At 41.5% G+C, this 26,550-nt stretch overlaps 1 protein-coding gene across 4 annotated transcripts in view; it reads right to left on the bottom strand.

Moving 5' to 3' along the window:
- Positions 1-19,491, bottom strand: part of VAV2 (vav guanine nucleotide exchange factor 2) — a 284,485-nt gene extending 264,994 nt beyond the window's left edge. For all 4 annotated transcript variants that reach the window (XM_067541859.1, XM_067541857.1, XM_067541856.1 and 1 more), the window contains exon 1: positions 17,844-19,491. In XM_067541859.1, coding sequence (XP_067397960.1) covers positions 17,844-18,047 — 204 coding nt within the window. In that variant the 5' untranslated portion in view covers positions 18,048-19,491. The remainder of the gene's footprint in view (positions 1-17,843) is intronic.
- Between the last annotated feature and the right edge of the window lie 7,059 nt (positions 19,492-26,550).

Genomic DNA, 26,550 nt, shown 5'->3' with positions numbered 1-26,550 from the left:
GTGACTGTTTTCCCCCAGCAAATTGCATTTTCCATTTAAAAATGCACTTTTGGATCAATTGACACTGTTTGCATATTCAGCAAATAGTTTCGACCCCCGAAACAGGGAAAAATTCCCCCCAAAATTAAATATTTTGTTTTGACATTTTCAAAATGAAACATTATGACTTTCTGCTTTGAAAATTAGCTAAGGTTTAACTAAAAAGGTTAAAACAACAAAAAAAACTACACAAAATGTTTTGCTTAACCCAAAATGAAATATTTTTTATTTTTAGATCCAGAAAAGAAAAAAAAAAAAAAAAAAAACACCCTGAAAAATTGTTGTTTATGGCTCGACCTGAAGTTGGTGGTTTTTTTTAAATTTGTCCTCTCAACAAAACCCCACACAATTATTCTCCCAGCTCTAGCCAAAACCCTTTGTCCTGCCCTGGCATGGCTACAATGTGCAGAAAATAAAAGTTTACAAAATGACCTGCTGAAGTGCATGGTAGCCAGGAGAATCCTCTTCTTCATGCACAGATATATCAGATCCCAACTTTTTCTCATTTACTTTCACCAGTCATATTTGATTCAGTAGCTAACATTTGGGGAGGATGGGATAATTTCCTAGAGTAAATAACTCAGAATAAAGCAACCAAGAACAGCTCCAATTCTCAGGTTTGCAAGGCAACACTCCTGTGTGGTTTCTTGGCTGTTCCATCCACCTGCCAAGTGTTCTCTCCAGTGTCAAGCGACTGGGTTTTGCAAACAAACAATGACAGCCCACAAATATCAGATGTTCAATGAATCCGCTGGGACATGGGGAGGAAGACTAATTGGGACAGGTGTTTTGTGGATATTTTCTGGGGGAGAGAGAGTTCTGACTAATCTGAGCGGACATCACAGCAGAGCTGTGCAAGACACATTTCACAACATGAACATTTTCATGCAAAAATCGCACCATTCTGAGGACAGCGGTAGAGCGTGGGAGGAGGGGGAAGCAGATTACATGCCCCCAAAATACTTATTTCCAATGCTGACATCATGTTCTTTTGCACCCAAAGCCTGCGACAATGTGAATTCCATTATGGTTTTGATGTGAAAGCATTTTGTGCTCAAACAGGTTCATTTTATTGCTTGACAATGGATAAAAGAACAGATATCTTGGAAAGGCTGCATGCAAAGAGATGACATGCTACGAGTCAATAACTAGGGCCTCGATCCTGCAAACGAGTTTCATGGGGGTGGACCACTCAGACACAGGCCCATTTAATTCAATGGGGGCACTGCATGGGTACAGGGGTCTACCCAAGAATTGTGCAGAATAGCAGTGGGGGCTAATGACTTAAGCCACTGAGCCCTTACTCACTTAAGTAAACCTTACTCAAGCAATTATTCCCATTGACAGTGTTCCCAACCCCAACAATGCAAAAGTTATGAATCAGGTGTAAAACCTCATGAGTATCTTGAAAAGAATCATGGAGATTCTCAAAAAACTAATACATTTTGGGTTCTTTTTATTTGCCCTCTTGAGTCATATTTTCATGCTTTTCTCCACATCTATGTGGGCTAGAAACAGGCTTTAATTTTTTGTTTTTAACATGAACCAAGATTCTCTCACATCACATGACTCCAGGAGCTAGGGCTTTACTGAAAGCTTCAAATATTCTGCAACTTGCAATAAAAACTGCATCACCAGGTAAGGATTCCTCACATGAGCAAGTGCTTGCAGGATCAGTTCTGTAAGTGTGAAAAGTCTTAAAAAACTTTGCACTACTTTTTCCTTTGCTGGGGCTATTTTGCACCCTTCTACATTTTTAATTTAGGCTGGGATTTTCAGAGAAGTTGGTGCCTAGCCCTCTTCAGCCCCTGCAAAAATCCCAGTTTTAATGCTGCTGTAGATTTAGAGAGGAGCCACTCCCCTCACCAAACCAAGTCCCTAGATCTAAGCACCTCTAAAATTTGGGGCAATCTGGATCATTATCTCAACTCTGAAATATCCTCCAACAAAAAAGAGGGGACACAGTGTCCCCAGATGACTAGAGTCCTGTCTCCATGTTGTTCTCCATATGGTCAAATAATGCTTTCCTCCTACGTGGGAGTTTAATCGGATTTGGCAAATAATTCCATGTTAGCAGTAAACACAAATTACTTCTCCATGCTTTTGATTTTTTTAATCTGTATCTCTGTACTGCTCCCTCTTAAGCTTCTTTCAGATACCAGATGTTCCATTTAGCAGCTAAACTACTACAAGATATACCGAAAGAGATGAACGCAATAAAAGGGCCAATTTTTACCAACACCAGTGCTAAAGCACATGTTAGAAGGGACAGGGTGGGATACATTTTTGTTATCAAGCACACACAAAAGAAAATCCAAGACTAATTTAATTCAATTTTCAGACGGATTGAAGGCCTCAATTCAGCAAACCCTTAAGCATGTGTGTCTCTTTCAGCATATATTGACGTTCCAATGGAGTCAATGAGATGACTTAAAATGAATCCATACTTCGCTGAATCAGGGCCTGGCTGCTTGAATGAGATCTCACCACCTCTTTTGGCCTGCTCTACACTTGTTAAATCAAATTCAGCATCAGGTCAGCTGTCAGTAGAGACCAGGATAAATCATGTGCAGCTTACAACTATTGACAACAGCGCACAGACATCATAAAAATTTAGAAGGTGAGACTAACTCTACAAAGCCTTGTAGAACTCAACCCCTGAAATAGTCAAGTCAGCAGCACCACAACTAAATTCCAAACCATGAATGCACTACACAGTCCACTGGTGGGGAATATTTGCTACACAACCTCACGAGGAAAAACAATTCTCTATCCAATTCAATACCTAAACTGAAGCAACACAGATTAGCTACATGCTTTCTTGTATCCAGCTACCTCAGTCTCTTTTATCCTAAAAGCAGTAACGCCTACGTTTTTATCCATCTACATTCTTTGTTCAGGCAAAACTCCCATTGATCTCCTCAGCGATCCAGTCAGAAGCATAACATGTGGCCTCTAGCTTACCTGCTATATGTTTTCCTTGAAGATAATCTGTGAGATGCTCATAGGTAGTAGGAACCTTGGCTAATCCTTATAATTAACATAGATGGACCCAATCTTGGAATTAAGAATCCAGGATTGGATCTAAACCAGACCTTTCCCCAATGTGAAGCCTTCAGTCCCACCTCAAATACTTATAGGACAGATTAGGGGTGGAGAATGGAGAAGTCTTACAGCACCTTTTATTTGGTCACAGCCTGCATTCAATGGAAGAGCCCAATGCTGTAGTGGGATATTTGCAATCAGAGCACATGCACAGCAAAACACACGGAGAACACGATTATATCAAAGGGAATCAGTCATTGCAAAACCAGCAATAAAGATAAATCTCGCTATAAAAAAATCCAGAAGACAAATGCCTAAATGGCAAAGATTTATTAACTGTGTAACTATGTACTTCGCCTCCTGTTCCCCCACCCCTCCGCTCTGCCAGCCTACTAAAGCAACAGACTCGCACGGAAGAGCCACAGTGCCAAGTGACCCTGTACTATATACATCTGAGGTTGCAAGCCATCATTTAACACAGACCGGGAAGGGGAGGGAGTCAGATTGGTTGCAATTGTATTGCATCATCAGTTGAAGCATAACCTTGAGCTGTAACCAAAGAAAACATAAGAAAAAAAAATCATCTCTTTATGAGAAACAGATTTTTTCTGGGCTCTCTTTAAAGAGATATTTAATGTTGAGAAAAGCCATTTGATGAATGCTGGATTTGTAGCTGTCAAATAGAGATTTCTATTAAAAGCTGCTTTTTTAAAAAAAGGGGGGTGACAGGAAGGGGGACAGACAGAAAATCTCCCCCACACACACACTTAGTAGACCAAGTGCAGAGGGAATGCTTCAACAGGAACAGATGGCAAAACAACAAGAGAGTTCAATTAGGTTTCGCTTAAAAAAAACTTTGAAGATGCTAATACTGCACCAAACAGAATTCAAATAGTTCATCTGGGAGGAAGGAAGAATGGCCCAGCACTTAGGACACTAGCTTTGGACTTGGAAGGTGGAATTCAATTCTCTATATCTCAGTTCCCCATTTGTAAAACAGGGGCAAAAATTAATAGATTCATAGATTCCAAAGCCAGAAGGGACCATTGTGATCATCCAACCTGACCTCCTGTATTATACAGGCCATAGAACCTCCCCCAAAATAATTCCTAGAGCAGATCTTTTAGAAGAACATTCCATCTTGATTTAAAAATTGCAAGCGATGTAGAATCCATCACAACCCAGGACAAAATGTTTCAATGGTTAATTACCCTCACTGTTAGTTACATATGTACATCTCCTTCCACTATGAATTTGTCTAGCATCAGCTTCCAACTACTGGATCATGTTATATCTTTTTCTGCTAGATTGAAGAGCCCATTATCAAATATTTGTTCCCCATGTAGATGCTTACAGACTGTAATCAAATCAATTCTTATCTTTTTTTTTTAAATCTCAACAAAAAACTCCTCGAGCTTCTTGAATCTATCACTGTAAGGCAGGTTTTCTAATCCTTTAATCAGTTTTAGGGCTCTTCACTGAACCTGCTCCAGTTTATCAACATCCTTCTTGAACTGTGGACACAAGAACTGGACACAGTTCTCCAGCTGCACCAACACAAGTGTCAACTAGAGAGGTAAAATAATCTCTATTCCTAATCAAGTTTCCCCTTGTTTATACAACCAAGGATCTCATTGACTCCTTTGACTAGTGTCACTCTGGGAGCTCACATTCTACTGATTTTTCCACCATGACCCCCAAATTCTTGATCAATAGAGTCCTGTATCAGGACTCCATTACCTCACCCAGGATCCACGCCAGACTGACAAGACTTATATTTACCTGGGTCATCCTCTTTACCTTTTTTAAATATTGACACAATATTAGCTTTCTTCCAGTCTTCCATATCTTCCCCAGTATTCTAAGACTTATTGAAAAAAACATCAATAGTGTAGAAAGCTCCTCAGCCAGCTCTTTAAAAAAAAAAACCCACAAACTTTTGGATGCAAATTACCTGGACCTGCTGATTTAAAAATATCTGACGTTAGTAACTGCGGTTTAACATCCTCCTGAAATATTAGTGGAATAGAAAGTGTTCTCATATGAAATGACTATATCATCTGTCTTTCCCCCAAATACAAAACAAAGATTTATTGAATACTTCTGCTTTTTCTGTATTGTTATTGATGAATCTACTTTTTTGATCTAGTAATGGCCCAATACCATTGTTAGGAGTCTTTTTGTTCCTAATATTCTTTAAAAACTCCTTTATTGTCCTTAACTTTGCTGATCATAGATTTCGCCTTGTGTCCCTTTGCTTTCCTTAGCAATGAATATAAATCAGAAGCTAAGAATGTATGGAACAGTGATATCACCATCCCCTTTCTTCTATTTGTTATACATGATTTTGTTAATAGCTGCCTTCACTCCCCTTCTAAACCAGGTAAGCTTTTTAACCAGTACAGCCTTCTTCCTCAATTGTGGGATTGCAGCTTTTGGGGCTTCTAGTAAAGCATTCTTTAACCATTCCCAATTATCATTCACATTTTTCTGATCAAATTCTCTCTCTCAGCTGTTTTGGCTCATAATTGTTTTCAACTTTGTGAAATTGGCCTTCTTAAAAGCATCAAGTGTATACTTTACTGATCTGGACTTTATTCCGTTTGCACATTATAAATGTGATCAAGTCATGATAATTTGCACCTAAGCTACCATTTCCTCTTTATCAATCTAGACAAAATCTCGTATGAATTCCCCCAGTGGTATGCAACTTTTTTTGAGTTAGAAAATCTATAATATTTAGAAATTCCAAGGATGCTTTAGTACTGGCCGCACGAGACCTCCAACATGTCACTCAAATTGAAGTCCTCCATAATCACACAGCATTTTTTCCTACACATTACAGATCGGTGTATAAGGAGCAGGTCTGCCGCAGACACCATCTAAAACCCTATCCCATGCTTATCTATAATACTACTTCCCTACCCTACCCTACCCACAGCAGTGTTGTGAGGCTAAATACATTAAATATTGTGCAGTGTTCAGATACTACAGTAAATGGGGACCAGATAAATTTCATTGGGTAGAGAGATCTGTCAAAATCCACTGAGGCAGATCCCAGAGTTAGTGCAAACTATATTATACATACACACACTTTGTTTATTATAAGGCAAGTTCTTTATATGAACATTTAATGAGTTTTAACTATGTGGAAAGTGTAATGACAAAGCAGCCATTTGTTAGCAAAGGGTTATGAGAAAAGGTGGAGGGGGTGAGGGGAATTTCCTAAAAGTCCAATTTTTCTTTTAATTCGTTTTAACTCAAATTAAGTAAAAGATTTACTTGAAAATCTCCAGAAAACCTATGGGTAAAGAGTGAATGATGTTATTTAAAGTTTGGGGAAGATATTCTGTATTCTTCATATAAATCCAAGAGGTTGAATCCCTGCTCTAAGTGAAAACTGAATCCAACCTTAACAGAGGTGTTATCAAGTCTATATAATACTTTGCCATGTTTCTGTTATGCTATTGTTTTACCTATCTGCCTCCACCAGTCTTCAATGCAGCTTGATCTAACCCTTTTTACAGAAGTGTCTTGCAGCTCCGCAAATCACTAATCTAAGTCTGTGCCTTTCAGAGACAAAATTCCTTGGTCATTTGCACTTAATTTTAAAATCAATAGGCTCGTCCCAGAGTCCCCATGAAAGTTCCAGCCCTATTCTGAAGCACACTGTGTCTGCCCCTGATGTCCCTGAGTACTGCGCTGCTTTAAGCAGTATAATCAGTTTCTTGGCAGCATGCTGAGTTCTCACATAGGAAGAAGCCTGTTGGCTATAAGAAATCAGGCATGGGCAGGATTAGCATATTTGAGAGCTTATTTAGGTGTCTGGGGTGGGAAATATTGAAGGGAAAAGCCTGAAGCCTAAACAGAAGCACTGATGTAAGAGGCTTTTGGATTTTTTTTTTGAAAGGGAGACCAAAAGAAAAGAAAAGTATGAACTGTGGCCCAAGAACATGCCCTTGGTTACATAAGTGGAAATCTGGAGTAAGTCCCCTGATTTCAGTATAGTCACTGGGTTTACACCAATGTGACATAGTAGAATCTGGCCCCTCATCAGAGGTCTCAAGAATAGATGAAGGAGCCAAAGTGGGGTTGCGTGGCCCTATTCAGAAATATTGATCCTAGCATCCATAAAATTCATTTTGCACAATATGACCCCTGCAATCTTGATCTGATGTGAAAGCTCCAGCGCTAAGCTCTTTTACCACAAGCTCCGCTTGCCATGGAGTAGTGGTCAGGTCAGCAAAATATACACGTGCGTTATTGTTGTCTTGGATGTATAACTCACTAACTCCAATGCACATATACACTGGAGTACCAATAGAGTAAGCGTAGCATTTTGATTAACTTCTTGCCCCCTCTAACTAGCTTCTAAAGTTAAGTATCACAAGTGTTGTTGGACAGCCACTGCTAAACACCATTGCTTTCTCTCCTTAGAGGGTTTCAATAACAATATCACCCTTCTTTTAGATGGCCACCCAGAGCAAAAGGATTTCACCATAATGGTCAGGGAAGGCAGACGTGGTGAATGTCTTTATAGCTGGATGAAATGCTGGAAAAGGGCCTCAAAATGCAATCCTACCCCTGAAAACTGACCAGGTTAAAAAAAATGGCACTTTCTTACTCAAGAGTTCTGCTTCATGGGGGCATTTAAACTATTTTTGAATCACTAAAATCAGCAAGTCAGTTTTTACTACTTTTTATTCCTCTTAGGCCTAGAGCTGACAGAGCTAAGAGAATCCAACTAACACGGCCTGCCTTCTTGTGCAACAATTGTTTATTACATTCCAGTTGCAGGGTGAGTGAGTTCTACCTGTGCAACCTCACTGAAGGCTTGCACAGAGTGCCATTGTAGTGGGGGCAGGGCACCAACTGACATGCATCTTATTTATTCCTGGTAATAATGCAATGCAGAAGAAGAAGAGAACCCAGCTCAGTTCTTTTAGTTCCAAGGTGGAGTTTGCGGGCTTAGCAAGAAATAAGCACCTTTTTCCACGTAAAACCAAGCACATCTGAACTAGAAATCACTGAGATGCAGTAAACATGGATACCTAACAAGACTTTTTTACACTCATTTTTTGTAGCAGAACTGACATGTAAGAAGCAGAGAGTGAGGAAAAGCAGAAGGTAAACAAAAATGACTACGCAGACCATGAGGTTTTGGATGAATCAGAAGATTATGAAAATAAAACCCTTGGGTTTCTGTACAAGTGAAAAGGATTGAATTCTCTACACAAATATTGGGACTTGGTGTACATTACCAGCTTATGTCTGTTAACTACGTTGCTCAGGAAAGTGGAATATCCACACCCTGAGCGACGCAGTCGTACTGACCTAACTCTTGGTGTGGACAGCGCTGTGTCGACAAGAGGGCTTCTCCCATCAACATAGCTAAGCTACCCTTTCTCAGGGAGGTGGAGTACGTAGGCTGACAGGAGAAGCTCTTCCGTCCATGTAGATAGTGTCTTCACAAAACACTGCAGCTGCACCACTGCAAGCTTAGACAAGCCCTAAGAGTCAGAGGAGATACACTTCTTCGATTGATTAGCCAATATTCAGCTGACAAGGGCAAGATAGGTGGCAAGCTGAGATTACTGCTACTGATCTGTTTATTACTACACCTATGAAATGTACACACCACCAAGCCAAGGCAAAACATGCTCATGTGACTAATTACTCTATGTTCTCCTTTCCCACAAATCATGCTTACTGATATCCTACACCCATTGTATCTTGTCTTTCAAACTCTCAGCTCATTTACTGTTTGCATAGCATTTGGTACTATGGGGCATCCAAGTCGTTGGGGCATCTAGGCACTGTACAATACAAATAACTTTCCTGCAAACCAATAGATTAGATAGAAGGAGATTTTTTAAATAACCTAGCTACCTATCTTAATTATTGAGCTTAAAGAGGCTCTTCTAATGCCAAGTTATATTAAACAACTAGCATGACATGCGAAAGTCATTACAAGCACTGAAGCTATAAAGCTTTCAAGCAACATCATAAAGTCCCAAACCCTTGTGAATAATTACTATTGATGAGCGTGCCGACATGCCTTGATCTTCCATGTACTGACTTTTTTTTTTTTTTTAAACTGCTCGCTTTGAGTTGTCGTGACAAATGAATGCCTAGATCATCAATAAATAGGCCTTTGATATAGTATTATTTTACCTCTGTCTCCCACATAGAAGATGAGCTGTGTGTTTTTCCGACAGCCCATTTGACACAATGGGTTATTCTAATCTATTGGGGGAAGTCAGGTGTCTGTTTTCCTGTCAATATCGAAATAGAAAAATGGCCAATAGTTTCATCATGCTGATTACAGTCACTGCGCCTCACCAGACAAAAGAGCAACAAACTACTACACGCTGCAGGCCACAATTACCTGTACATCTGGACATGTTCTAAGATAAAAACTTTTATGGGCCAACCATTACTGACATCTGAGACACACCATACAGTTTGACGATCTCTAGTGTCCAGGAGACTTTATGCAACACCAAAAGTTAACGTGTTCATAAAAAATAAAAATAAAGGTCATACAGCTCCCATTGACATCGACAGGAGTTTTGGGTACCCAGCAGATTGGATGATCAGGCCCTCAATGTACACAAAACTATCACCTCCCTCAAGCATCTCAATAAAGGTATTAACTTTTACCTATGTAGGTGTATATATGGACTTCAGCATCTTAGCAGCTATACCACCACATTAGGGAACACACATGCTAAAGCAATCAGAGCAATAGCGTGGAACATGCATTGTGATAACAAATACAGTGACATCTTGCTGTGAAAATAAGTGCTCTGTGTCTTTATTGCCCTGTGACTTGAATTAGCTGGCATCAGTGTGATCATTGATATTTAATTTGAGCACGTGAAGGCAGGATCTTTGAACATTGAGCCAAGTCTCATCATTGCACTTGGGAAAAAGTTTAGCATGAAATACTGACAAAATATGCTTTCCCTGAAAGGCTGGCAAAAATGATTGAACCTGAAAAACCGATCAACACTCGAAATATATTCTTGCTGGCTTTTCTTGCCATCATTTCCTAGGTAAGGCCAAAAATATCTACTACAGTCCTGGAGACTAAAATTCCCTCTGTCCTACAGGAAGGGACTGATTTTATTGACAGGAACTCAGTGTTATTCAACAGAATTCACCCTGCAGATCAAGAATTTCACTCAAGGACAAGAGATCTAAAATTGATAGGACAGGTCCTTTTGAGCAGGGTACCTGTCGCAGGTGAGGGAATTTAAGAAGGCCCCTATTTGTGAAAGGTGCAAAGAATTGTTGGTATTTGACCTGATCCTGAAAAGTGCTATTTGGGCAGGGAAAGGGACAGAACACCAAGGGACACAAGAGTAAAGGGAACATGAGGCTGAGGAAGGACAGCAGAATAAGAGGCATGCTACATCTCCAGGCCTTTATACCACCACACTATGCTACAAGCACAGCTCTGCCATCAGCTTAGCTAACCTTGCTCAGGGAAGAGGTGCAGCTATGCTGGCAAAAAAAACACCCCCTCCTTCTGGTAACTGACACGGCATCTGCACTAGCAGCCTCTCCCAGCACAGCTATACCCACCACGGCTCTGTAGTCTCTCTAGACAATCCCTAGGAATTATGGAAACATTACAATTATCAAAAAGGCATGGATCTTCTCAGCCACTTGGATCTGTAAGCAGTACAGCTAGTTAAATATTTTCCAACAGAAAATGTTGGTTTATCAAAATTGAAATGTTCCGCAAGAACACATCCATTTCAATAATATCTTTTTAAAATCGAGAGAGTGTTTTGTAAAGTTGATTGTATTGAAACTAAACATTTTGAATGACCCAAAACCAACAATTTCACTATGCAGGAAATTTCAACCTTTAATTTCAAAATGTTGGAATTTCCCACAGAACAGAGATTCCAGTCAGGGCCCCCACATGGGGGAGGGGAGTGGAGGAGGAGAGCCGGAAGGGTACACTTTACCGGGGCCCGGAGGCCCTGGGTGGCCCAGCCCAGGCTGCAACCCCCCATTACCATGAGGAAAACAAAATGTTCATGGCTTATGACATTGTATATATGGGATGAGGGATTGTGGTATGTGTGTGGGAGGGGGCCCATGTTACAAGTTTGTATGGGGCCCAAAAAAATTATGCTTGGCCCTGATTCCAGTTCCCAACCAGCTCTTGCAACCAGTTTAGCAGGGCAGGAAATTGGCAGTTGTTTGCCTTCTGGGGCAGGTACATAAAACTCAGTAGCCCTTGAGTCAATGATCTCATCAAAACCAGGACACACGGGGAATAAATAAATAAAATAAAGAGACTGACTTTCTAGACACAATTTTCTTAAATCTGCCTTCCCCCACATGGCTTTAAAAAGAGAAAATGTTGGAAGACAAGGGGTTCACGTGCTGGCAGTGAACAGTATTAAAATGCTTCAGAGGCAAGATTCATAGTCTTTTCCCAGTATTTGTTATTGTTTCCTCTGCCTTGAAAGTAGAACTACCACCAATTTATAAATTAAGTGGTAGGCCTGTTTCACTGCATACTTCCCTGAAATGCTGTTCTTACTGCAATATCCCATGAAGCTTACTGACTCTCCCTACATGTTTTCAAGAGCAGCCCACAATTATTCCCCACCACCAGCGTCAAATGTCTTGTCCTAGTCAAGACAAGAGGTCATGGCGGACACTGATTTAGCTATTATGATCTCTCTCTTTACATATGTATTAAGATAAGTGGAACTAGGAAGAGAGGGACAGGTTACAGCAGGACTCTAGTTTGGTGTGATACCAGTGGCTCAGGAGTCTGAACTGGGCCAGGGTACTATCAGACCTCTTAGCATGCAACACTGGCATCTGTGCATGCTCAGTAAAGATCTCTTTCCTACCACTCTGCCTGCTCACAGCATCACTTATTGCTAATGAAAGAACAGACAAGTTGTAACACACTAGTTGGTCATAGTTTATCCTACTAAGAGCTAGGGTCAACCAGGAGCAGCTAACATATTAGAAGTTGTCTGCACTAGGGGCAGAGACCTGGTTGAAGTCACGGTAGCTTACGCATCCTCTTTTCTAGTCAACGCCCACAAAGTGGTAGCCCACTGCTACAAAAGGCTGGATGGCTAAGTCACAACAGTTTCCTGCTCCAATAAATAAAGCAGCCAACATTCATTCTGCTGATGCAATTACTGGAGTGTGCAAGCCTTTGGTGATAAGGTATCTGGAACCCCTTTTCCTACCTACAGTGGAATACAAGCAGTAACTATTTTCTTGGACCTACAAGGACGCAGCAACCAATGTAGTATCAAGTGATCTCAGCCCAACTCAGTTCCCAGCTTCTTCCATTCAAATAGATACTCTTCAATACCAGGAACATTAGCTGCTTCTGTAGTTCAGCTAATTTAACTTAATCGTAACAAAAATACCTGGGGTGTGTATATAGGTCTCTCCATCCATAGATCAAAGTTGTTTTACAAAGGCATTATTAGTCCTATTTTACAGATGGCAAAGAGGTACAGGGTGGTGAAGTGACTTGCCAAGATTGAACAGCAAGCCAGTGGAAGAGTAAGGATTCAAGACCATGGTTCCCCAACTTCCAGCCCTCTGCTTAAACAACTAGATCACAGCTGTCCAGCCCTGACTACAATGATTATCAAACTATGGAACAAGAAGAACAACTTCTAGACAGGAGCAATGGCAAGATGGATTAAGATTTTTGTGCTTGTCCTCTTGAAGTATACCAAATGTTCCTTTCATCCCTGGAAGTTCACAGTACAGATGGAAAAAATCTATCTGGCCCTCAGTACAAGATGTACTGGATATTATACAAGATCTTAATTGAAAGGCCAACAAACAGTTATTTCTATTACAGATCTGGTTAATTAGATCAGAATGTTTTGCAAGATACTCCATTGAAAAGTTTTGATCAAAACCAAACCAAGGTCCCTATCTAGCAAGAGGTTCCACACAGCTGATCCAGATCCCCATTGAAGTAATTGGGGCTATGTGCTGGTTCAGCAGAGCTTCTTGATTAATTAGGAGCTGATTTGGTAGCTCACCTCTGACTAGTTTTGTAACAGCATGAGTACAAGTCAAGGTTTCCCTGTCAGGGAAAATTAATTGAGCTGCAATCAAACTCATGTAAGGTGAAACAACCTTACAACCGAGGAAAATTGCCAAGCTGTATCACAGGGCAGAGGCATTTATTTAATTTGTATTTAGGTCAAAGACTTAACAAAATTACAAGCAAATCTAACCAGCAATAAAAATGTGAAACTCAAAACTAGCAGTTATCTTTCAAGGGGAAAATAAGGCCCGTCTCCTTGTTTTAATTATGAAAAGAGCAACTGATATAAGGGAGACAGCTGTATTGTACAACTACTGCCCTAACCAGGAGCCTGGAAATGAGCAATAGCAGCAGCATCAACTATTACCACAGGGGAGGACGTAGAGAGCTCCAAGGGTTTTGGGAGGCAAGTCAAGAGAGGGATGATGACGAAGGAGGTCTGTTATAGAATTCTACACAGGAGACTGAAGCATTTCAACCCTAGGGCTGCTGCAGCTGCTTGCACTTCACAAATGAGGATGGCCCTTGCATTAGCTGCATCTTGAGTCACCAAGTGGCAGGACAGAACTCAAATCCCAATAAATCCAATAGCAGTAATAGATCAATCAGGATTCCAGGTAAGAGGATTAAAGCCACTTGCTTATTTTCCACCACTTTGTAGCTTGGTTCCACAGCAATATTATTAGCCGACAGAAGTAAGGTTTCCTCCAGTCTCACCAAATCCAGCCTTGCACTGATAGGCAGAACACAGCACTGGCCGTTGAGGCCTCTACTTAGCACGCCATGGCTCAGAAACTTAGGGCTGACTACTGTGCTGGCAAATCTTACCCTGGCCAGCTGTGTCTGGGAACAAACTGAAGTCTCTGAAACACAACATGAATGAGCAAACCTGAGATCTCAGCTTGCTAAGCTAGTTGTTTTTTAAAAAAAAACAAAGTCAGACTGAATATACCCTTGCACCATTTCCACATAGTGTCAAGGACCAAAGCTTCTCTTGTCTGACTGCACTGACTTTCTGCCATGCATGGTTTCTTTGCCCAACAAATACAGCACAGTATCAGTACTAGGCAATTCTCAGCTAACCTCTCAACAGCAGGGAACACAAGCAAGTCCTTGTTGCTTTTTACAAGGCTGATTTTTCTAAGTTTCAGGATAGGACCTGACAGAACAACTTCACAGTACATTTTCCCGGATACTTCTAATGGCTGCAGGTAAAATAAATTCCACTGCTAATCAGCATAAAGGGGAAAGTCACAGACACCAGTGTCCTCTGGATCAAAAAGCATTTTTTTTCCACCAAGACATAATTTCACTGCTAGCCTTTGAAACAATTTCTCACCACAGGCAAAATTCTGCCTCTCGTTACACACCTGTGCAATCCCATTTACATCACTGAAGATGAGCTGGTGTAACCCAGGGCAGAATATTACCTTGCCTTTATCATGTCTACTATGAGTTTCTCTCTCTCTCACCAGCATTTAAGGTGAAGTGGTGAACTTCTTAAAAAGAAAGACACCTCTACTAGCCAGGCTGATTTGCCCTGTATGTACATCTATATTTCAGAAGCAATGTTTGAAGGATCTGTTCCTTCTTTACTTAATCTTATATGGCCCCCATTGCCATACTATCTAAGCACCTCAGTCAATAATGTAATTATCCTCACAACACACCTGTGAGGCAGGGTAGTGCTATTATCCCCATTAAAGAGATGAGGAACTGAGGCTAAGTGACTTGCCAAAGGTCATGTCACAGAGGAAGTCTGTGGCATTCAGAGAATTAACCGCATTTCTTCCAATTCCTAGGTTAATGTTCTAGCCACTGGGCCATCCTTCCTTTCTTGTCAAAGTCCTGTTACCTTCAACAGATGACAGCCTCACAGATCTCTAGAACAGGGCAAGAAGAGGAGCAAGATGATCCTTGATCTATTTTTAGGTGTTTTGTGAAGCCACCAAATGCCCTTGGAGAATCACTAGTTCCTGAATGCAGAGGCTGGCAAGTAAGCATCTAACCCCATATTCACTGATGTGAATGGAAAGGGCTTTGGATGAGGTCCTAAGTGAAAAAGGAAATGATTTGTAAGTCCTTTGTTATAAGATGGACATTTTTGCAACATATAAGCCTACACATATTGTTATATGTTTTCTAATCTTAACCAGTTTTAAAGATTGGAAAAAAAACCTTAAAATGTTTTTGCTTTAAAAAGTGCTTTGCGAGTAACTAGAAAAGAAGGATATTACTAGACTAAAAACTATAACTATTTTATTCAGCATTGATTAGTTTTACTTAAATTTCCAGAAATCCTAAATTCACAGTTTCCAGTAATTTCATCAAGAGTAGTAGGTTTTCAACAGCTCTAAAAATCAGTCACTGACTTTGTATTTAACTCTTATATAACCCTAGCCTCCAAAATAAAACATCTTTCTCAATGGCAAGAACTAAGGTGTCAAGAAGTTCCTTTACAAACAGTGAAAGCTCTACTATATGTCAGCTAACTGTAAATCACTTTAAGCCTACTCTGAATTCCATACACAGTAGATGTGGAACTGAACATATATTTGGAGGGCTGTAATATTTCCTCAAAAGAAAAGAATGCACAGTGTGTCATCCTCAGGATGTTCTAAAAATACACAGATCATTACATTGCACAACTAGAAGTCTCATCCAAACAAACTTATTGCTAAGAGATCAAACACCTAAATCAGCTTCTTAGAAAGGCAGTTTGATCAGTTTATAATGCAGACACCAAAAGGGCAATCTGATACATTTTGGGGAAACCACAATGTTTAGCTTTACTTGTGTAACTGATCAGTTTTATTTATCAACACAAGGACCTACACAGTCTTATTCTTCCTCATAAAGGTCTCCCTACACACAGCAGTTTGTGGATCAGGGCCTTGGGCTCTACCCCTGGAAAAAGTTACATTGGTGGTCAGCTTTAATTCAATGGGACTATTCATCTGCATAAACAGGACTACTAATGTGTAAAGTTAAGCAAGTGCTTAAATCTTTGCAGAACTGTGAGTAAATTTGTACTAAACACCAAGTCCTTGAAAACTACTGATTGTATTGTACACTTCCAATCAAAATTCCTCACTCATATTTCCTTAAAACAGAGAAATTACTAGGCAAGAAGTCACAATGGCTGAAAACACATAGCAAACCCACTCACTCATGGAACAAAAGCGGACATCCCAGGATAGAGAGGTTGTAATGCATATACATTTAGGATTCAAGATGACCTGTTATTTATCATTGAGAGTTGTCAAGTTAAATTCATGTTTGGAAAAATCTCACACAGGATACCCTTGATGCCAATGGTATTCCCTTGCCTTTGTTACCAATAAAACCTGAGGTTATCAGGACATGTTTAATATTTACACATCAACATATAGACTACTTGTTTATTTCCACAGTTAGCTCAGTGTGGACAGTGAAGACATAACAGCCAGCTTCATTTTTGTTTCTAGTCAATTTCATTCTCTGTTTCCCATGCACTTCTAAAGCAAATACCACAAATGTTTGGATTGTAAAAACCTGAAGGGAATGTTAAAAAACAAACAAACAGTCAAACAAAAAGAATTAGGAAATATTTCAAATTATGATCATTTTCGTTAAAAAAAAAAAAAAAAAAAAAATTTTATGTTCGAAAACCTCAAGATCCAATCCTGCAATGCATCTGTACCACTGCACCTGTGCACAATCCCAGTGGCTTCTCTGGGGGAAAGCTGGGTACACCCATGCAGGTCTGATTGCCGAATTTGACCTTTCACTACTTGACAGTTGTCCCTTTAACAGATGAGCCTTAAAAAAGGATTATACACGGTTACGATACACTATGGCTCCAATCTTACTATGCAATCTGCTAACACAAACTCTTGGGCCAGTGAGGGATCCCATTTACTTTATTGGGACTGCACAGAAGTAGGGATCCGTCATCAGATTGCACCGCCAGCTGGGGGAGGAAGCTATGCTATCAGGGTATGATTATAATAGAGTGTAACATAGCTTTGCTGAACTTTCCTCACTCAGGGCAAGAAAATTTTTTCTTTATTTTTGTCAGATTGGTAGACCATGTTTTGTTTTGTTTTGAAATCATGGTAGAAGGTGGGCGAAATTTTCTCCCTGGGTTGTTAAATTTTACGGGCAGTGTTTGAAGCACAGTCCTTCTCTCAAATACCACACCAAAGGGACACTGTCACCTTAAAGAAAACAAAACCACTTCCATCTGAGTTTTGTATACCCATTTGTTACAAGTGACACCTAAAATGATGATAAACTAAAATAAATTGGAGATGGAATACTTTCATTTTGCCAGTTAATTTACTTTTTATATCTGGCAGCACTTTTCTATATGGCCACTTTCACCATGTCTCATGGATACTCACTTTCCGCTCTTTTTGTGAGTCTGTCAGACAGCAACAAGGGAAAGATACTTTTTAAAAACAGGAAAATGTGATTATAGAGCCATAACAGTTGGCAAGCAGTGGGGATGAACTCAAGGGCAGATAGGGGACCCAAAGCTACTTTTAATGCAGTTTAAAAAACAAACAAACAAAAAAAAAACCCACACATACCTGCCTAGATTCAAGTTGAGGGCATCCCAATAAGTTTGTTAACAATCATCCCCACATGGGCTATTTTCTAGGTGTCTAATATACCACATTTACTTCAAAAACTGCACCCAGTCTCATTTTACCTGCGACATCTGTGGCCTGAAATTGATGTCCTTGAGATCAATAGATCCAGGTGACAGGTTATGAAGCAGCTGGCAGAGCAAGACTCCATCTCTCAAAGCCTGAGCCAGGTCAAACACCACAGCTGAGGGCCAGACCACCCTGTGATTAGGGGGCAAAACTTTACAGTCTATCAGCCAACGGCCACACTGCCTCCACTCCTCCATAGTGGTAAGAGAAATGTATCCTTTAAAAAAGAATGTATTTATTTATTTTTTTTGCTCCAGATGAGTTACTAGCAACCAAGACCACAGTTACAATCCGCTCTTTTTCATTGAGGACACACACAACGCAGCAGTTCCTCCTCCTTGGATGTGGAGGATCTGGTCTATTTTGGAAGCTTTCCCTTGGAAGATCGTAAAGTGCTAGTGCTCTTTTCCATTTTTATTTGCAGCCAAGGCGGGAAGCAACTAGGCAAAAAAAAAAAACAAACCAAAAAAACCAAACCACAACACTACTTATAAGACTCCTTTATCGCCCCTCTGGGTGATTTGGCAGTTTTACTTCTTTCCTATAAAACGCTCCATAGATCCCAGCTCAGTTCCTGCATCTCTCTTCTCACACAATTCGCACAGCATATGCTTGGTTCGCCTCTCTTCCAGCCCCAGTTAAATCCAGGCAAGGAACACAAGTGTGGGGGGTCCAAAAAACCATCACCACCTTTCCCCCTCTCCTTGGGTGGCTCCTGCTTGCGAAGAGGATCGTCCTTCTCTCGCCAACCTTCTCTTTTAGTTGCTGGACTTTCCCTGCCCCTCTTCTCAATTCGTCTTTGTCTGGGGCTTTTCACCAACAGTTTGCACGGCTCCCTGGGGGTTTGGAGCCTTCCACCCGAGCGCAGAGAAGTGGGTTACCGAGGCCAACGAACAAAAGACACACATGGGGCGAAGAGGGGAAAGCAAAACGGCCCTGTCTCTCCTCGCCGGTGTCCCACAGCTGGGCAAGGCAAAAAATCAGCCCCTCCTCACTGGTCTTGCTCGTCGTCCTCCTCCTCCTCTCTCCAGAGAAAGCAACAAAGTGCAGCAGGAGCAGCGCATTCTCGCTCGCCCTTTCTCTCGGAGCCAGGCTACTGGCAGGGCTGGGTCGGGTGGGAAGAGGAGGAGGAGGACCCTCTCTCCTTCCCCCCCTTAGGAAGGGCTCGGTGTGGGTGGACCGGTGGGCAGCACTGTCCCAGAAACAAAAGAGCCACCCCCCTGCCCTGCTCCGAAGGGGGCTTCCACTCCGGCCACTCTCCCTGGGGAAGAAGACAAAGAAACAGACGCGCCGCAGACATACACTGTGGGTCCCCCCCTCGGCGAGTGGCTGCGGCTGCTCCCGGCACCACCCCGCCGGCGCAGGAGCTTGGGAGCTCGTTGGTCCCCGGGCTGCTCTGATCTCCTGCCCGGCAGCTCCGGCGTGGGGACTGGGGAGAAGGAGGAGCTCGCTGCGCTAGCTGCGGTTCCCCTCCCCTCGCCCAACTTCCTTCCCCCGCAGGAGGAACCTTGCGCAGGGGCAAGGGGCAGCTGCGCCTGGCGGCCCCCAGACTGGCCTTTGCAGGACAAGATCCGCGCTGCCCAGCGGAGCGGGGTGGGGCTGGACCTGACTTGTAGGATTTTCTCTCCCACCGCCGCTTGCCCTTCTGGAGCCATGGAGAGTTGAGAGTCTGGTCGGAGTGCAGGGAGTCACTGATCTGCTGCCTGGAGGCCCCCAGCTGACACTGATGTTGCAAGACAGAGTTTTAAGGCCTCGCTCCGATGAGTTATGTTTTTTGGCGTTAAATGTTTCCATTTAAAGAGATACTGCCAAGTGAAGTCACATCTCCCTTCCCCCCGCCCCCACAGCACCCTGAAAGTCACCTCTGCTCCTCACACTTCTTCCAATCCAATCCACTGCACTTCAATGGGATTTGGGTGCCTAACTCCCTTGGCTCCTTTGAAAATCCAGTTCAGCAAGGTACTTAACTTTAAGTATGTCAATAGCCTCCTTGCAGTGTCTTAAAGTTAGGCACATGCTTAAGTACCTTTCATGGCCTTTACTTTTTGCCATTAATGTTTTTGGTTTAGTTATGTCTTTGTTTATATTGCACTTCACTCAGCCTGCCAGAATAAACACAGGCTAGTCAATTTTGCTCTGGTTTACAGTCAGTTTCAATTATTAATTATTTGTATCAGGGTAGTACCTAGAGGAATCAACCAAGATCAAGGCACTATTAGGCTAGATGTCGCAGATACACCTAAGAAGAAAAAGAAGGCTAAGAGGAGGAAGGCAGTGTTATGATCCCCATTTTACAGATGGGGAACTGAAGCAGAGAGAGATCAGATTTTCAGCAGTTCTCATGTCCCATTTAGAGACTAAAATAAGTGGTCAGATTTTCAAAACAGCTCACTATGGTGAATGCTGACTGGTTTTGAGCATCTGACCTTAAGCGTCACACTGAGAGCTGTGGAAATTTGGCCTTAAGTGGATTCCCCAAAGTCAAACTTAAAAGTCTGTGATAGAACCAGGACTTGAAGTCCTTCTAATCTTATCTCTGGATTATAAATACTGCAGGGAAATGTTTAACCCAAACAAAAATTATTCATTGACTTTTGAACAATGTTCATGACAACCCTTCTAAAAGTCATGCTCTTGTTATTTTTTACGAAACTGAACTCTCAGCCTTAAACTCCTTGGTAGCATCCCCTAAATTTCACCCATAATTTTCTGCACTCTCTCCCACCCAGAGTCATAGTTTAGACAATCCTTTTTTATTCTGTTTTCCCCCCATCCCAGACAGCCTCTCCTTCAGTTCAATGCCATTAAGGGTTTCTACTTGAAAATGGAAGCTTTGGGATTGATAGTGAAATGAATGGAAACTATTCATTTGCATGTCAGAGAAATGCAATGATAATCTCTTTCAAATGTATCCAACTGCAGACACAAAAGAAAGAATGATTCTTCCAGCATGACTCTTAGTTTTCAACAGGGGAAGAAGAACATCAGTACAGAATGAGGAACTATTATTTAATTACCTGGGAGCAAATTTCTTATGGCCTAATACAGCAGTCACCTGGCTGCTCTGGGTATGTTATTGATCTTACTGGTCTGGTCTACTCTGGCAGAATATAGCTATACTAAAGACTGGGAGGGAGCAACATATAAATTAGTTTGTGTACACATTTCATATTCAGAGTGACCCCCTTCAACGGGGCTAAGTAAACATATGTTGTGTAGACTACAGTATGTGATTTCTAATTCCCCAGGAACATGATTTCTTACAGCAACTTCAGGTTCTTTTTGTTCTTTGTCATGGTTTTCACTGGCACACTGCTAGACCTCTAACAGCACTAGTTAGGCAAGACTCACATTATACCAAGGATGCATTTGGTTCAGTGTGTATTAGACTGCTTTCTGAGGTCAGTTCTGTAGGTGGAGGACTACAGATCAGCTTATTACGTGTATATATGTAAAGTCTCTAACTACATCTTGGTTCTCACTGCTTCATAAAAAGTGTGCTTTGCTCTTGGACATTTAGGAACAATCACTGCATCTGCAAAGCCAGCATCTGCATAGTTTCTCACCTACCTCTGCAACAGTAAAAATGGCTGCTGGAAGAGGTATTTTGATAACAGCTAAACTCCTTTAAGGCAAGCTATAGAAAATAATCCATACCCACCCTATACTTTGCTACTACTTTAGAATTATACAGATGTTTTGAAATAGACAAAATATTTCAAGCAAGGCACTAGAGAAATGCACATAGGGAAGGTGCTGCTTGCATGCACCTAAGCTGAGAAGCAGCCTCTATAAATTACACAACAGTGGGTTCAATTCTGTGATAGATCTCCTCTTTCTCGTTCTTCCTCCCTGCCTATTGGCATTGTTGGGAGTGATAGCTAGAGTTAAATTTGTTACTGAGCCAACTGCTGTAGGCATTTTATAGACAGATGCTCATCTGCTGCCCTCTACTGGAGATAGAATGTTAATATTTGTATTGCCTCCAGTGTACTGTTGTTACCTTCCCACCTACGGTAGCTACGTTTATAGAGATTATTGTCTTCAAGGAGAGATATTAATTGCAATAATATTTTGGCTTTTCATCTCAAGGTGCTTCACTATCTATCTATATACAATGCAACTGATCTGTAGCCACCTTTGTGGTGGAGGGCAGAAGCCAACCCAATACACAGTATGCTGCACAACAGTGCAAGGCAGCAATATTTTGGCTTGACTGCTATGCAAAGCAGTAGTTTTTTTTAAAGCGGCAATGGGACTTTAATAGCCAAGCAAAGCAGAGGCAACCTTGGTTATTTTTAAAATCTCATCTGACACATACCCAGAGAGAGAGAGAGAAGTGCATGGAATTCAACCATTCCACCTCGGAACAATAAAAGACTAGAGCTGACACTGCTGCAGTTGGAACAAATGATTTCAGGAGTATTTTAAACTGGCAGCTTAGAGCACAAAGCCAGCCTCTAAGTTTACCAGGCCTTTCCAGTGATAACTACAAGAGCCTCCTATAGCTAGAAGATTCCACAAAGCCCATTGGGCACCTTGCTATGCAAATCTACCATACTTTACAGGGAAGCATTTAGATACTCTGGTGGTGGCTCTCCCCAGAGACCCTAAAAGAGAGAGAGATATTAGATAGGAGTGCTTGTGAACTGGCTAATATGTATGTATTAGCACTGCCATCTACTCACTGGAACTGGAAGTGCACTGCTTTATCATAACCCTTATGCTGCTAAAGCTAATGGAGATCCTTTTGGTTCAAATATTAGAGGACAGTGCTTTTGGAACAAGAGGATCTTATGCTTGTTGTCATGCGAAGTTCAGAGTGGCCATGGCATGCAGCATGCAAACAGCTGTGAAGCCAGAGGTGCCTAATAAGTTGCTGCAATAGATTTACTTAATTCCCCGACTCGCTTTCTTTTTGGTGACTCGAATAACTGGCTATTTCATAAAATATGGTTGTGAGTCACATATAATGTATGAGACTAGTTGCTGCATAGCAGTTATCACTATACCACTGTCACCAGGGTGTCCCACACCTAGGCTGCGTGGGGGGGGAAGCTGTGGCAGGGTCTGGCTGCACCTCTCTCAGCTTCCTGGTGACTTGCTCCCCTGGCCCTGGGTACTGCTGTGCTAAGCTGTCACACATCAGCATACCCACGGGGTGCAGGCAAGAACTGTATCCAGCTTCACTGCTGTTACAATGAGTCTGATCTTCCTGCATGTGCAACCTTCATTTCCAAAAATACCCACTGCAGTTAGCCTGGGATCCTTCTTTCTTGCTCCTATTCCTGGAGAAGCCACAAATTCCTAGGTTCTTACAGATCCCAGCGCCTCAAGGAATCATTGTGATCATCTAATCTGATCTTCTGTATAATACAGGCCGTAGAACTTTCCCCAATTAATGACTAAAGCAGATCTTTTAGAAACACATCCAATCTTGATTTAAAAATTGTCAGTGATGGAGAATCCACCACGACCCTCAGTAAACTGTTCCAGTGGCTAATTACTAATGCTGCAACTATCACTGTGCTATATAGATGACACCTCCCTTCCAGCACCCTCACCTTTTTTCAGGGACACAGTCATATTGATTCCTCCCTTTCATCCACAGAACTCTGTTCAATTATGACTTGTCCCCACACAGCCTTCTGATCAGAGAGTAAATACACTGAAGCAAGACAGCAGATCATGGTCATAAGGGGTAGAATAGAAAGAAGACTGGGTTGCATAGTACTGTAACGTATCAGAAAAACGGAAAGGCTAAAAATAATTTTATAGGGAAAGAAAAATAGACATTTCTGTAACAAATTGAAAGATATAAAAGTTTCCTTTGGAAAATGGAAGTCAGGCATTTGCTGGCATCAGTGTGAGGTTGCCTTTATAATACCTACTGCTGTTCTAAAACGTTTATTTGGAAAGTGCACTTGTTGGAAGACAATGCAGGGATTCAAAGAGGACATTGTGGGGAGGGTCAAGTAGACAGAAAGAGAGAGGAGTTTATTTTAGGAGGCCTGCAGCTTTCAATTCTTTTCCTTTTGTGAGCTTGGCAACTTAATCACTTCAGTTACTGGGGTTTTTATTTTGCTGTGGGCTTGATGACTCCACCAATAGTTTTTTGGAGAAGCTCAAGGTACCTTGACCGTGCCAAAAAATAAATCTGGATCCACTAAAGATTCGGCATTTCACTCTCAAATTTCCACTAGCTGGAGTCTGAGCCAGTCTGCTTTCTCTTCCATGCTAGTAGAAGGCAGAGTCCTGACTTCACAAGCAATGTCAGAATATTTGAATGGCAACATTTCTGTAAGTTCATGCATTGCATTCCTTTTCTTCTCCTTTCTTTCTCGCGTTAACATTTTTGGATGCCGGCAGGAAGTGTAGAATGGTAATGTTTCCCTATTTGGTGGAAATAACATGGTATTTTTGAAATATGTAAATGAAAGCCAGATATGAAGGTGATGGTAGCTAGCACAAGGACGTCTTGGTCCATGATTAGGACCCCTAGGGACTTTAATACAAATAAATATTTATTTATTTAAATATAAATATTTAAATATTTATCTATCTTGCTGGTGCTAGGCTGAAGGTATCATGTCAATTTCCAATAGTGGGTATAAACTCCCATAAGCCACACCTATTACATGGGGACAGACTTCAACCTTCAATTCACCCATTCATCAAGTATGTAAAAGGTCATTATAAAGAGAAGGGCAATAAATTGTTCTCCTTAACCGCAGAGGACAGGATAAGAATGTAATGGGCATAAATTACAGCAAGGGAGATTTAGATTAGACATTAGGAAAAACTTCCTAACTGCAAGGGTAGTTAAGCACTGGAGTGAATTACCTAGGGAGATAGTGAAATCTCTGTCACTGGAGGTTTTTAAGAATAGGCTAGAGAAACACCTGTCAGGGATGGTCTAGATAATATTTAGTACTGCCTCAGTGCACAGGACTGCACTAGATGATCTATTGAGGTACCTTCCAGTTCTACATTTCTGAGACACCAACGTCTCATTCAGCCAGAGAGATGCTTTCCCTTCCCAGCTACTCACAGTGGTCAAGGAACCACCACATATTACACCATGCTCTTCATATTCAGCCCAAAAAACAACACCTTTGCTCCATTCCACTATGAAACAGGAAACCACTACAAAAGAAAAGACAGTCTTCTTCTGAAAACACTTGACTGGATTCAATTCCTGGTTCTGCCACAGACTTCCTGTCTGACCTTGGGCAGGTCACTTAGTTTGTGCCTTAGTTCCCTGAAAAATGCAGATATTATTCTTTTTGTCCACCTTGTCTGCTTAAGGTTGGAATCTCTCTGGAACAGGCATTGTCTCTCACTCTGTGTGTGTGTGTGTACACGTGTACAGCACCTAGCACTGATCTCAGCTGGAATTTCAAGGTGTTGCTAAAATACAAATAAACCAACATCATAAAAACCCAATTTACCTGTCATCCTTTCCTACTCATCTTCCTGTTATGACTCAAAAACTGCATCTCATCTTTGCAAATCTCTTGAGATTATCGCTCATCTCACGCTATGTCATGTTTCCCTAAAAGCCCCAGCTTCTGCAATCAAGAGATTGCATGACAATCTCAGCTTTCATTTTTAAATAGCAATACATTTCTAGATCTCATGGTTGTGAAACAACATGAAACCTAAAGGCCCAAATGGCAAATAAAAAGAACCTCACCTTTATTATTTTAAAACCTTATGGTATTTAATACAATCTCATGATTTTTGAGAGCGTGACTCTTGATTTTCAAACACACGGGGTTGACCAGGCTGCAGGAGATCAGACGAGATGATCACAACGGTCTCTTCTGGCCTCATAATCTATGAATCTTCAAGACAGAGATTACATATGTGCCTTCATCCAGTCAGTCTGGCTTGTAGCTGACCTCCAAGTACCCTGCTAATCTAATCAGGCTAATGCATAATTTATTTACCATAAGAGAAGGGAGTATGCAAGGCTGGGATGCATTGCATGTGCTATTTTTAGCAGGAATGTTATTGCTGCTTTTGGTTGCATTGGATTGCATGCCATGCAGGCTGTGCTGTTTCAGCTATCAGGAATTTCCAGCGTCTGGTTTGAGTGGCAGATGTGTTTCTTGCAGCTTTACCAACTCCCACAATATTTGTCTTAAAGCCCCAGCTCCTGGAGTCATGTGAGTCTCACCTTTCATTCTTAAAAATTTTTTTTAAAAATTCTAGCCCTCAAAAGATTGCAGAGAAACACTTGAAAATGTCACCTGCGTGAACCCTACTGGTTCAAAGAGCAAATAAAAAGCACCTCAAATCTGAGATTTTACAAAGAATAAATATCAGTGTTAAGCCAACCTCATGATTCTGGGGGGCGTGACTCACGTGCTTGTAACCTTGAGGGTCAGCAGTACCGGTTTCACCACTGAAAACGGGAGTCGGTTTTCCGTCCACCAGGGCCACCTTGGGTTTTTCTTTCACCACTTGTTGGAGGCGCGGCCTGTAATTTTGCTTTGCGCTACATAGGGCAATCAGGACCTTAAAGACGAACACATTTCTGCAGGCGTAAGCTTTCGTGGGCTGCAACCCGCCTAGTCAGACGCAACCAGGGCAATTAAATGCTCAGGCGAGGGAGCCATGAAGGGGCCCCAAGGAAGACACCCCACAACATAACAAGTGCAGCATCACTTCACACCTCTCTCTCTCTCACACACA

Source organism: Emydura macquarii, unplaced genomic scaffold, assembly GCF_026122565.2.
Source record: "Emydura macquarii macquarii isolate MOO-44397 ecotype Brisbane River unplaced genomic scaffold, CSIRO-AGI_Emac_v2 contig_691, whole genome shotgun sequence".
NCBI lineage: Eukaryota > Metazoa > Chordata > Testudines > Chelidae > Emydura > Emydura macquarii.
The sequence above is the reverse complement of the archived record's forward strand: the minus strand, read 5'-3'. Positions and strand labels throughout refer to the sequence as shown.